At 48.7% G+C, this 12,762-nt stretch overlaps 2 protein-coding genes across 2 annotated transcripts; both read left to right on the top strand.

Moving 5' to 3' along the window:
• Positions 1-67: 67 nt before the first annotated feature.
• HOXA10 (homeobox A10) lies at positions 68-3,856 on the top strand. The gene is made up of 2 exons (XM_005480893.2): positions 68-944; positions 2,362-3,856. Exons 1-2 carry the CDS (start codon positions 122-124, stop codon positions 2,634-2,636), a joined length of 1,098 nt encoding a protein of 365 aa, XP_005480950.1. The 5' UTR covers positions 68-121; the 3' UTR covers positions 2,637-3,856.
• Positions 3,857-9,110: 5,254 nt separating this feature from the next.
• Positions 9,111-11,819, top strand: HOXA9 (homeobox A9). The gene is made up of 2 exons (XM_005480892.2): positions 9,111-9,750; positions 10,903-11,819. The coding sequence occupies exons 1-2, from the start codon at positions 9,204-9,206 to the stop codon at positions 11,139-11,141; spliced, it is 786 nt and encodes a 261-aa protein (XP_005480949.1). The 5' UTR covers positions 9,111-9,203; the 3' UTR covers positions 11,142-11,819.
• Positions 11,820-12,762: the final 943 nt, after the last annotated feature.

Genomic DNA, 12,762 nt, shown 5'->3' with positions numbered 1-12,762 from the left:
TCTGTGCATACGAAACCAGACGGGGAGGGGTTGCTGGGGAGGCCCGGGCTTCCATTGGCTGCGGGCGCCTGCCGTGGTGCGGGGGTATCTCTCATCATATTCAGCATGTTTTGCACAAGAAATGTCAGCCAGAAAGGGCTATCTGCTCCCTTCGCCAAATTATTCCACAACAATGTCATGCTCCGAGAGCCCGGCTGCAAACTCTTTTTTGGTAGACTCCCTGATCAGCTCGGGCAGAGGGGAAGCGGCGGGAGCAGGAGGCGGAGGCGGAGGAGGAGGCGGCTACTATCCCAACAGTGGGATCTACCTGCCACAGGCGTCCGATCTGTCCTACGGGCTGCAAAGCTGCGGACTTTTCCCCGTTCTGGGCAAACGCAATGAAGGTACTTCTCAAAGCATGGTCCCCAACTCGCACTCCTACGTGTCAGGGATGGAAGTGTGGCTAGATCCTCCCCGGTCCTGTCGCATGGAAGAGCCGGAGAGCCAGCAGGCCACCTCGTGCTCCTTCGCTACGAGCATTAAGGAGGAGAGCTCCTACTGCCTCTATGACTCAGAGAAATGCCCCAAGGGCTCGGCCGCCACCGAGCTCGCTCCCTTCCCGCGGCTGAGCGCCGAGGTCAGCCCAGCCAGCGGCGGCGGCGGCGGGGTCCCCGTCCCGGGCTACTTCCGCCTCTCCCAGGCTTATGGCACTTCCAAGAACTACGGCGCGGGGCCAGCCGGGGCTGCCCCCTTCCCTCCGCAGCCCCCCGGCCGCTTCCAGACGCCTCCATCTTTGCCTCCCGTCCCGGAGCCGGGGAGGAAGGAGGATGAGGAGCGCTCCCCAAGCCCCTTGGCTTGCGTCTCCCAGAGGGAGGACGAGACTCAGGCTTCATCTTCCACCGCAGAGGAGCTCTCTCCAGCTCCGTCAGAGAGCAGCAAAGCTTCTCCAGAGAAAGAGCCTGTAGGTAAGCGAATGATGATGGTGATGGTGGTAGTGATGATTAAAGAGAAAAAAAGAAAAGAAAGAAAGTAAGAAAAAAAAATAGTCGTTGAGGATCATAGTGGCATTGAAATGCGAAAGGAGGATCCCAGCTGCCCCGAGGGGCTGCCAAGAAGCGCTGCTCAGACTGACCTTCTGAACTTTGTAATATTCGGGCATGGGGTTGCCGTAAAAATTAATGTCCATCCTATAGTTTAAAACCCTTAGAGCCTCCGCTATGGGCAACTTTAGCCTGCATGCTGCTAAAACATATAGAAAAACAAGATCAATCTCTCCCCCGTGATGTGAAGGTGCCTACCAGATAACAGAGATGTTTGTAAAGCATCCAAAATAAGCAATAGGCAGTGCCAATAAATAAACCTATTAACGCGGTAAGTTATATTTTACGATCCAGAATGCTTTTCGGAATAACAACCGCGCTGAAATGTGCCATCTATGAGCTGCTATCAAATTAGACTGATGAATGCACGGCGAATATCCTTCAGCATCTACACTAGATAACAGAGCTGTTATTTATACTTTTCTTTATTTATTTCCCTTTCGTGTCCCCATGGCAAAAAATAGCTCCCCTTTCCCGGACGGCAGATTTAGCAGGAGCTTCTCTCCGTCCGCCTTTCGGACGCCCTTTTATTCCTTTTAGGTGACTCGTTGGAAAGTAGCATTTAAAGAAAAGGGAAAAAAAAAAAAAAAAAAAAAAGGAAGGGTCAGCGAAAAACTGTTAGAGAGCCAACCCCAAACCACTAACCACTCTCGAGCCATCAAGGGATTGGTGTTACCTCTTTCCCAGTCAGTTTCACTGTTAGAAATCACCTCAAAACGTTTTTATTGTTGTTATGACCGCATATTTTCTTTCCCGAAATGGTTGGAAATGAGAAGGCAATGGCGAAGCTCTCCGGAAAGGCAGGGGCTGAAGGCAGGGAGGCTCCAGCTCCCCAGCTCACCTTGTTTTCCACCTCCGTAGCACGCTTACAAAATCCAGATGCTTTGTTTTTTTGGAAGCAGGTGCTTGGGGGGAAGGAAATGAGACCGCAGGCCCTTCAGCAACTGCCCCCAGTACCAAAGGGCTCGGAATGGCCGACAGGGAGAGGGTAGGAGCTCGTTTTGGAGGGTCGGAGATAAACTACAATCCGGGGCACGCTGCCCCGCCAGAGGCTGCCCGGAGGTTTGTGAGCAGTGGCAGTTCTTACCCAAACCTTTGGGAAACCGTTCTGAAGCTCTCGGTTCCCTCAAGGACACCCCACATTCCCGTTCTCCGCAGCTGGCGGAGCGAGCCCATCGCACACACAGACACAGGCACACGCACAGATGCTCCTTCCTTCTCCCCCACAGCTCTCTGCCTCCTACCCGATGGTAACGTCCATTTTTTACTTTCTCAAAACTAGGCAATTCAAAAGGAGAAAATGCAGCAAACTGGCTCACGGCAAAAAGTGGCAGAAAGAAACGATGCCCCTATACCAAGCATCAAACTCTCGAGCTGGAAAAGGAGTTTCTATTCAATATGTACCTGACTCGTGAGCGTCGCCTAGAGATCAGCCGCACAGTCCACCTCACAGACAGACAAGTTAAAATCTGGTTTCAGAACCGCAGAATGAAACTGAAGAAAATGAACAGAGAGAATAGGATTCGGGAGCTCACAGCCAACTTTAATTTCTCTTGATGAACCTATAAACACATCTTTATGGTTTAAAGAGCCAGTATCATTTTCCTAGGCTGTATTCATCTGCACCTGTATGGATTAACGATTTTAGGCGCTCTCAATATGTCCTTAACCTCTTAAGAGCTACTTTGGGGGGTGGGCGGACTAAAGTCACGCTAAAGCACAAAATGCCGTGTGTGAACCTCCCCTCTTCCTTCAGCCTTTCCCGGGGCCAATTTGTTTCCTCTAAGCTTTGAAACACAAAAATACCATTTCAGGAGCTGCAAATATGTTTCTCCCTATCTGTCTCTCTGAAAAGTAAACAATCCTAGTTAAAGGCGCATTCATTTAAAATAAAAGTGCTGTAACTTGGACTGTACGTAGCTGCACAATGAAGAATTTAAGCGTTGCCATATTTCTATATATTAGGAGCTTTCCCCTTCTCTGTTTGCCTTTTCTCCCCCTCCCCCTTTTTTCCTTCGAAAAGCGGGACTTAAAATAATGAAATGCAGGCATCCTTTACAAGGGTTTCACGGGAACGCATGTTAGGAATTATTTTTCTTTTTTTTTTTTTTTACACTTTACCTTAAAAGCCAATATTACAGCTTTAAATTTGGCCAGGAAAATGAAATATCTTCTCTTTAAAGGTATAAAAGATTTCGTTTTACTCATGGACTAAATTATTACACTTACCTCTGAATTTCTCTCGCTGGTTGTAGATATTTACTTAATGTAGTTTTGCTTAAATATGTGAATTTGGTGATTTTCTTTTGTGTCTATATATAACGTTACCATTGGTAACGCATGACAAGCACACAGAAATTCCCCCTTGAAAAGAAAATAGTCACTTTTTTCCTCACTAATTTCACTGAAAGTATATATCCTGAACATCAGATGGACTTTCTGAGCCAGAGTCTGAGATTGCGAGGGAGAATATGTTCGTCTTTCTTTATACTGTGAAGTTACATTCATTAAAGGGTCAAACATATAGGTCAAAAAAAAAAAAAAAAAAAAGAGAGAAAGAAGGGGAAAAGCTATAAATACAGATATGGATAAATGTCTATTATTATTAAAATGGCGATACTGTTTTAAGCAAATGCATTCTATCGTTATTATAAATGTTAGTTCTAGCTATATCTAGTTCTTACCTTAAATCGGAATAAATTAATATTGTAATGCTGCTGTGCGTGAAAAAGACGATGTTTATGTTCTCATAGAAGAATAAAAAACCGTGGAATGAATCCTTTTAATTTTACCTCTTTTTGTGACTGTTTATCCTCAGGTTCTACTTTATGTCTTCGAGAACTTTTACAACAGGAATAGTTGCCTAAACCCCCTGCAATTACTTTAGGAATCTATTTAAATATTACCTAGACGGTCGTAATTTGTCTGGGCCATATAGCGATGGTGCTCTAAGGTTTGTCGGCTTTTGTTCAGTTTTATGACTTGCTAGTATATCTGGATTGTTGCTGTCTTGAACGAGTGGTTTCAGTTGACTGAGGAACTGCATAGACTGAGGAAGCAAATTACTATTTCTTGAGGGTAGGGAAACGATATATTTCTTCTCTTTTTTTTTCCTTTTTTTTTTCCCCTTTTTGTTAATCGAACACCTACAAGTGTGCGGAGATCTTTAACTCCAGAGGACGTTGACAAAATTCTAGCTTTATCTCAGGGCTGAGAAGAAATCGTAAAGGTGAGATCATGGGAGGGGGGGGGACCCCAGCCTCGCCTCCCTGCCAGCGGGCCCCTCCAGACAAGGCTATTCCCTACCTGGCTGCATGTGGAAGAGCTTATTTCACACAGGCTGCCTTTTTTTTTTTTTTCCTTGTCTTTTTTTTTTTTTTTTTTTTTTTTTTTTCCTGCATCCTCTGTTCCTTGCTGCATGTTTAGCTAACAGAGTCTTGCACAAAGGGAAGGCAAAAGGAAGGCTGGAAGAAAAGAGACAGCTAATGCTTCCTTGCAAGGGTATATGTATGCCGGGAGGAGGGGGGGGACAGACTTTGAACCCGGGCTGGCTTCTTGGGAGCCGTTAGCTTTTCGTGATGTAACATCGTCGTGCACGGCCCTTTTTTCCCCGATTACATCTGCATGGAAAGGCGAAAGCTGCCCGCTCGCGTGTGTGTGGGTGGTTGTTATTATATTTTACTCTTGTTTTCATTAACCCACCCGAGGCTGGCCGGGGGGCGCGGAGGGGCGCCGGCGGGGTGGGCGGGAGGGCGAGAGGCATGTTTTAGTCACGTTTCTGGTTTTATTTTCGTAGCGGGATCCTTGCGTTAAGGACCACGGCAATGGGGAAAGTAATAATTAGCGCCTGAGAACTGCTCTGTGGTTTAGGTAGTTTCATGTTGTTGGGGCTCCACCTTTCTCTCTACAGCACGAAACTGCCTTAATTACTTCAGTTGATATCATCACCAGGTATGCTTGGTGCGAGGGTCCTTTATACCCGAAGAAATCTTAGCGCTGAAGTGAACTGTAGGCGTCAAGTCCCAATGCCATTGTTTCCCATCTGCAGCGGAGCCTCCTTTGATTCCTCAGATAAACACGGTAGCCGAGGGGGGAAGCTTGACAAGTTCTTCAAGGTTAGCTAGCTCCTAAGCGAGTCCCTGCCTGCTTGCGGGTTTTTAATATATCTCGTTGGCTGCATTCAAGGTCAGGTGCGTTTTTGCATTCCGCTCGGCGTGGGTCGAGCTCGGGGGACCGGGGGGAGGTGGGCGGCTGTTTTATTTTTCAATCTGCATGTATTAAAAACCGAGAGACCTGAAAGCGTGCCTGGGGGAGGGGGTGGGGAGAGATCAAATCTACCTGCCCCACTCCAGGCGTCATCAAAAACTGGGTCCCGGAGCGCACCCACGGGCGGCGGGGATGCCCGGCCCGGCCGGCGGCTCTCGGCCCCGGTGCTGGGCAGGCCGGTGCTGCCGGAGCCTGGCTAGGGGCTCGGCCGGCTCCGCGCCTCCGCCGTCGGGCCCGCTACCCCGGGGCTGCCCGGGGCCCGCAAGGCCTCGGTTACGATCACGATTGCAGTGCGGGCTCTCCGCGGCGGCGGAACGGGCAACAGCGACCTCTCCGGGCCCGCTGCCGTCGCCGCCACCGCCGCCTTTTGTGTTCGCAGCGCGACCGCGGGCAATGGGCGGGCTCCCGCCGGGCCCTCCGCCAGCAGCCAGCGCCGCAGCGGCCGCGGAGCGGGGCACCCTCCGCGGAGGGAAGGAGGGCGGGGAAAAGGACAGAAAACTCACTCGTTGCTCTTTTAATTCTATTTATATTTTAGCGGTCGTGATTATGTTTGCCTTTAAAAAATAGCAATAGTAAAACCTGAGAAGTTTTTCGAAACTTCAGGCTGGGCTGCAGGAGCTCAGATGAGTTTGGATAGCGGATTTCAGCCGTACTCAGAAATGCAGTCGTCCCCGGTCATGGCAGGAGCAGACCACTGCATTGCAGTAAAATTTAAGTGCTTGTGTTTGCCTCTCCACAAAAGGTCTGACGGGCTATCTGCAGTGTCTGTGTACATTTCGGGGAGTGTATTTACAGTTCTGTGTTTGTGTGTGCGCCTGTATGGCGTCTTTTGCCTCTGCCCTTTTGATTCCCAGCTGAATCGCCTCATCCTGATTTTGGACTGCTTCCTCTAAATTCTGAATCATTTTTTCTCTTCACTGTGCCAAAACCCCTCCGTGGCTTCGTACCACCACTGGTTCCGTGAGAGAGGTCTGCAGTGGCAGGAAACCCTGGGAAAGGCGATCCTGAACTTCCCGTTCAGGCGAGATCGCCAACGCCCGCGAACTCCTGCCCCGCGCCCGCGTACGCTGAGCGCCTCCGCGGTGCGCGGCTAATGAAGCAGCGCCTGAAGCTGCCCCCCCGCTTAAAACCCGACGGGATCCTTCCTGATGCAGCCGGGGGCTGGAGCTAGCGGAATGGGAGCTCTGCTCGTTCGGTTGTGTTGGGATGGAGGACAGGGAGTACTTTTATTCGGACACGATCGCCCCAGCGCTGCTTCGTTCCTGGGAATTCTGGTTTCATGTAGCATTTTAATGTCAATGTCTGTTTCTGCCCTGTTTGGGGTCTTTTGCCCCCGAAGGTGGAAGTCACCAAAACCTTAAGTAATTTGCAAAGTAAATTGATGAAGAGAAATCGCCTACGTGGCTCGTATGAAAAATGTACTTTGGGTGAAAATGGATCTAAAACGGCGATAAAAGAGTTGAATATCCCAGCGTAATTGTCAGCAACGTGACCGCGTGAAAAATATCTAATTATTTGCTGTATTTCTCCTCTTACTTTCTGTACAACCTCTCCTGCCCCTTGGATGTTGGCAGCGAACAAATGCGGAATTTTACAGGGGAAATAAAAACGCAGTCACGTTCTTTTAAGCGCTATTGTTATTGTTATTCATTTGCTATTAGTTTTGGTGACGAACCAAAAAAATAAAACCCGCTGCTGAAGTTGAGAACCCAAATTCGAATATAAACATCCAGGACTCCTGCAGCTAAGATTATTTTTTCTGAATGGAAAAAGGAAGTTCTACAATCACATTTCACCACAGCTGACTCTTAATAATAAATACAAATGACGTGGAGTTCCGTCTTTCCAGGAAAGAAATACAATTATTTTTTTTCTATTACGGAGTGTCTATACAATGGGGGGGGGGGAGAGAGAGAGCTTTATTTGCATTTTTTAAATTGTTAGAAAATAACGGGCCCCTTGTTTATTGAGATCTTGAACTGTTCCACGATTTTCGAAGTCTAATAGGGGATAATAGTTTCATTATGAGCCTTTGTAATTTTGAATGTGGGAGAGAGCGGTGTTAAAATAGGCCCTCTGTAAGATTTCGGATTAAACTGTTGAGAAGACATGAAAAGAAAAAGAAAGAAGGAGAGCGAGAGAGAGAGAGGGAAAGAGACAGCCCACATAGCGATGTAAAACTAATTAAAACCACACTTTCGCATGCACAATATTTACACGCGATTGTAATCATTACTCAGTCGTCCCTGCCGTTTGCTGGGCTCTATTTTCAATACAAGATATTTCGAGTAAATTGAGCCTCTCACGGAGATTTTTTTTGTGCCCCCTGCATCTTAGTGACCGCGCTCCTTCGCCAGCCACGGGGATAAACAGCGTGAATGTCCGCCAGGGAGAAACCAGGGAGTCGCAGGCATGTTTGCCAAGAGCTCAGCCACTTCTTTAATTCCTAACACTGGACTTGGATCTGGCCGCCTCTTACTTTCCCCCGCGCACCCTCCCCTCCTTCTGCGGAGGATTGTAACCCTCCGCTCGGCTTCCGATGCCGCTAACGTGTGTCCTGCAGTCACAGGAGGTGCCAGCAAATAAATAACTATATTTGCACATAAATTTGATTCACCAGAATGCCGGACGGCCGGCTGCGAACGCCCCTTTGATAGCCGCCTGGAGAAGCAGGGTGCCTTTCGGCAGAGGGGAGACGGGGTATTTTCTCCCCTTTCCCCCCGCTGCTTCCCTGCATAGTTGAAGAATTAATTGTGGTGATAAATACCGCCTCCCGGCTCTGCCCGCACTCCTTCCCTCCCGGCCAGGACGGCGGCTCGCTCCGGCCACCGCCGCCCAGCCCCGGCTGCTCTCCCCGGCCTGGCGAAGGGCTCCCCGGTCCAAGGGCAGGGGCGGCGGGCAGGACGAGGAGGGTGTTTCGGTCACTGCCACACCGTGCCCGGCGGGCTGGGCTGGTGAAGTGCACTTTGGTGCGGGCCGGGCTAAATACCGAGCCAGCGCCTGCCCCTGTCCTTCTCCGGCCGGGCGGGGAGGGCCGGCTCTGCGCCGGGGTTTCGGAAAGGGGATACGTTGAATTTGACTTTCCGCTGCCAGCTCTGAGCCGAACGGAACGGTATTATTTACAGTGGGTTCCCAAACTAAACACAATAGTATAATTTAACCTTTCCAAGCACTCGTAAATTTTTACTGCTGTGAAACACAGCGATGCAAATGAGCGCGTTCATAGTTACTGACTTAATAACAACCCCGTGGCTCCCGAAATAATAACTCCTTATGAAATATAATAAATGTATATTTAAATACAGTATACCGCAACTACTATTTTGCTCTTTTTATTGCTTCGGTTATTGTATCGTTTTATGTGAAGGTCTCCGATCACAAGGGTGGCGGGATTTTTTTCCTCGGAGAACACGACCCACTGATGGGATGATTAATTTTGATATAAAATAGTCCGCTTAAACGAAAAAAAAAAAAAGAAAGAAAGAAAAAGAGAGAGAGGGGAGAGAGAGAGGCAGAGAGAGAGAAAGAGGGGAGGGGGGCTGTAATACGGAATCTGATCTTTTAATCTCAGTTGGCCGCAATTAAAACAAACCCCGCCGTATAACTCAAATATCCCTTTGCATAAAAACATATGGCCTCGCTATAAAAATTATGGCTGGAAAACACTGACCCATTAATAGCCCGCGGACTGATTTATACTTTATTGTTCTGCTCCCCCGCCACGTGACAGGCGCAGCCAATGGGCGCCTGCGCTGCCCTCAACTTATTACTGACTCTACTTCTCCGCCAGCACCAAGTTGTTACGTGAAACCTGCAGCCCCGAACCGCGGCGGGTCCTCCGCCGCCCGCCCGCCCGCCATGTCGGCTCCCGGGACCCTCAGCAATTACTACGTGGACTCCTTCCTGGTGCCGGAGGGGGACGAGCTGGCGGCGCCCCGCTACGCCCCCGCCCCGCTGGGGCCGCCGCCGCGGCCGGCGGCGCTGGCCGAGCACCCCGAGCTGGCCCCCTGCAGCTTCCAGCCCAAGGCGCCCGTCTTCGGCCCCCCCTGGAGCCCCGCGCACCCCGGCGGCGCCAGCGGCGTCCCCGCCGTCTACCACCCCTACGCGCACCACCAGGCGCCCGTGGCACCGCCCGACGGCAGGTACATGCGTTCGTGGCTTGAGCCTGTGCCGGGCTCCTTGTCTTTCCCCGGGTTACCTACCAGCAGGCATTACGGCATTAAACCTGAACCGCTGGCGGCCAGGAGGGCTGACTGTACCACGTTTGACACTCACACTTTGTCTCTCTCTGATTATGCTTGTGGTTCTCCTCCAGTTGATAGGGATAAGCAAAGCCACGAAGGCGCATTCTCTGAAAGCAATGGAGAAAGTGAGGCAAACGGAGAGAAACCGCAGATCGATCCAAGTAAGTGGGACGGCGAGGGTAATGGACTTCAGGGCTCCGCGCCGGCCGCGGGGAGGTGTCGAGGCGCTGGGGCTAATTACGCGGCCGAGCACCGGCCGCTGCCGCCGCCGCTGCGCCAGCCCGCCGGGCTCTGCCATCTGCAGAAGCCAGCGCCGCCTTTCTCAGGCTCGAACGGGATCTAGGACGGCTCTGGCTTTCCAGGGTGAAAGGAAACAAAAAACCCACCCAACAACTGCCACTTAAAAAAACATTAAAAAAAAAAAAAAAAGAAAAAAAGAAAAAAAGAAAAAAAAAGGGGAAAAAGAGAGAGAGAGAAATGCAATAGCCGCCCATCCTCACTCCTGCCACCCCAGCAAACTCAGCAGGACGTGCTCACATCCTCCTGCCTCGCCGCGCTCCCAGGCGTGGGCAGACGCCGAGGAGAGGGGTGCCTAGAAAGCATTGGATGTGAATCAGATCTTTTTTGAGACGGCTCTCAGGACAGGGCGGCTATTGCTGGGCTGAGAGCAGAAACCTCGCCGTTGACTTGGTTCCTCCCCTCCCCCTTTCGTCTCCTCGGTGGAAAACCCCGGGCTGGATGCTCCCAGGACTGCGAGACTGGTGGCAGAGCGCCTCGGGATTACTATCGCGATTAACGCCGTGCAAATAAGGGTCCTAAGAGGGCGAGGGTTTAATTATGCCAGCTGTAGATTAACTCGCCAGCTCCCTGGGTTTTGCCAGGTATGACACAGGAGAAGGTAGAGATTAAAAAGACAAACAATTTCGATGACATGTTGATCTGGCTGGTTACTCCCCGGGCTGGCAGTTTGAGGTGTAGGAAGGCCAGGAAGGAGGGAAGGAGTTAGAGAGTGAGGAAGAGAGAGGAGGAGAAAGTATTTAAAAATTGTATTCTCTCCAAACAATAAAAAAGGCGAGGGGAGGCGGGGGCAACGGGGCTTTGCCGCGTGTGGTTGCGTGTGACCTCCCCATGTGTCTGTATTTTGGAGTCCATTGTGCCTCACGAGCCTCTGTGCCTGGGGAAATGAGAGCCACGTCCCAAACACGAACACCGGGACACCTGATGGGCTCTTTCTGCGTGGATTTCCCTCCCAGCCCCCTCCCTCCACCTCCCACCCTCCCCCTCAGCCTGAACTTCTGTTGTTTTCGTTGTAGATAATCCAGCTGCAAACTGGCTCCACGCAAGGTCCACCAGGAAAAAGCGATGCCCTTACACCAAGCATCAGACACTGGAACTGGAGAAGGAGTTTCTGTTCAATATGTATCTCACTAGGGACCGTAGATACGAGGTGGCCAGACTCCTCAATTTGACAGAGAGACAAGTGAAAATCTGGTTTCAGAACAGGAGGATGAAAATGAAGAAAATCAACAAAGATCGAGCGAAGGACGAATGAGGGCGACACGTGGGTTAAAATGAAAATGTGTAAAGTGAAAGAAAAAAAAAAGAAAAAAGTTAAAACAAACAAACAAAAAATTCATCCCCTCGAGCCCTGCCATGCAATGCGTCTGGGTCCAGGCCTCATTTTTCCCTTGGCAAATTCTGATTATGATTGTACAATGATAGTCACAGAGGCCAGATTGCCAGGAGAGGTACAGTAAGACTTTTAATTTTCTAATAGGAAAGAAAAAGGGGGCATTAGCACGAAAAGGCTGTCTAACTGGCTTGTATAAATCTACCTGTTTCTTCACTTATGGAAAGAAAAAAAAAAGAAAAAACTACCTTTTCATAATGCACAAGTATTTACGGACTGTATAGTTTAGTCTACGTAGTTAATTTTATTCGCTTTTCTTGCGTGGCAGAGAGATCTCTGCTCTAATACTTGAACACTGTGTTTTATTGTGGTAATTATGTTTGTGACTCAATTTATGTGCTTGGGTGCTGTACCGGATGTAATGGTGTAAGCTAGAATTCAATTTGAACTCAGGTTGTTTATTATAAAAATTGCATAGAGTATAGCTCTGTAGTGTATTAAGTCTTTTCTGTATAATTAGACAGTTAACCTTTGATTGTAAAATATATATATTATATATATCCCAATGCAAAATTAAAAAAAAAAAGGTAGAAAAAACCGTTCGTTCGGGATGTCTGGGAATTACGGTTCTCAAAATATGAAGCAAGTAATTTTAGTATGCACAGTTGATACATATATAGTACTGTCTTTGTCGGTTGTATATATAATCTATATATTAAAAAAAGTAAATAAACAGACTAGCTTAAATATTGTTTTTGCACCAGTGAGCAGTTAGCAGATTTCGGAGCTATACGTATATGTGAAAAGGGTAACTACCTATGGTTTATGTTTGAATTTTAATCGAATGATTTTGATGGTTATTGTAATGAAGGTTAATTTTATTGATAATAAATTATACATTATAAAAACCTACATTTGGTTATTGTAAATTTGTATCGATTAAAAAAAAAAATCTGGGAAGTTATGTTAATGCAGAACGTACACTGTCTATTTTGAAACAGTTACCTCATGGCCTACTGACCAAATCGTTGTGTTGAAATGATATTTAACTTTTTGCCAAATAAAATATATTGATTCTTTTATATTTTGTGATGTTTTAAGATTACTGAGGAGAGATTCTTCCACAGCACATCGAGTCTCGCCAGCAGATGTGGCGGGGCTAGGGCAGCTGCAGAGGCGAGGAGTGGTATTATTTTCGAGCCAAGGCAAACCCACGGTTTTATAAACGCAGCCCCCAGGTGACGAAAATTTGGTCTTATTTTTATCCGAAATGGACACATTCGCGTCCTAAATGCCATAGCTTCTCTGAGGGTAGGGATTTCTTCCCCCCTTCGGGGTGTGATTCGGTAAGCTGGTGCTTAGCAGTGCGCGGAGGGAGCCCTTGGATGGCAGCGGGGCACGGTGCCGAGCCAACGCCGTTTATTCGCCGCCGGGGCGGGGGAACTAGGACCAAACCAAAATGTCCGACGTTCTTTAGCGCGGACAATAATGTAAATCTGCTCAGATGGCGACATTTAAACTGAGATTGTTAATTGGCTTCCAC

This window comes from Zonotrichia albicollis, chromosome 1 (assembly GCF_047830755.1).
Source record: "Zonotrichia albicollis isolate bZonAlb1 chromosome 1, bZonAlb1.hap1, whole genome shotgun sequence".
NCBI lineage: Eukaryota > Metazoa > Chordata > Aves > Passeriformes > Passerellidae > Zonotrichia > Zonotrichia albicollis.
Note: the sequence above shows the minus strand (reverse complement) of the source record. Positions and strands in the feature narration are given on the sequence as shown.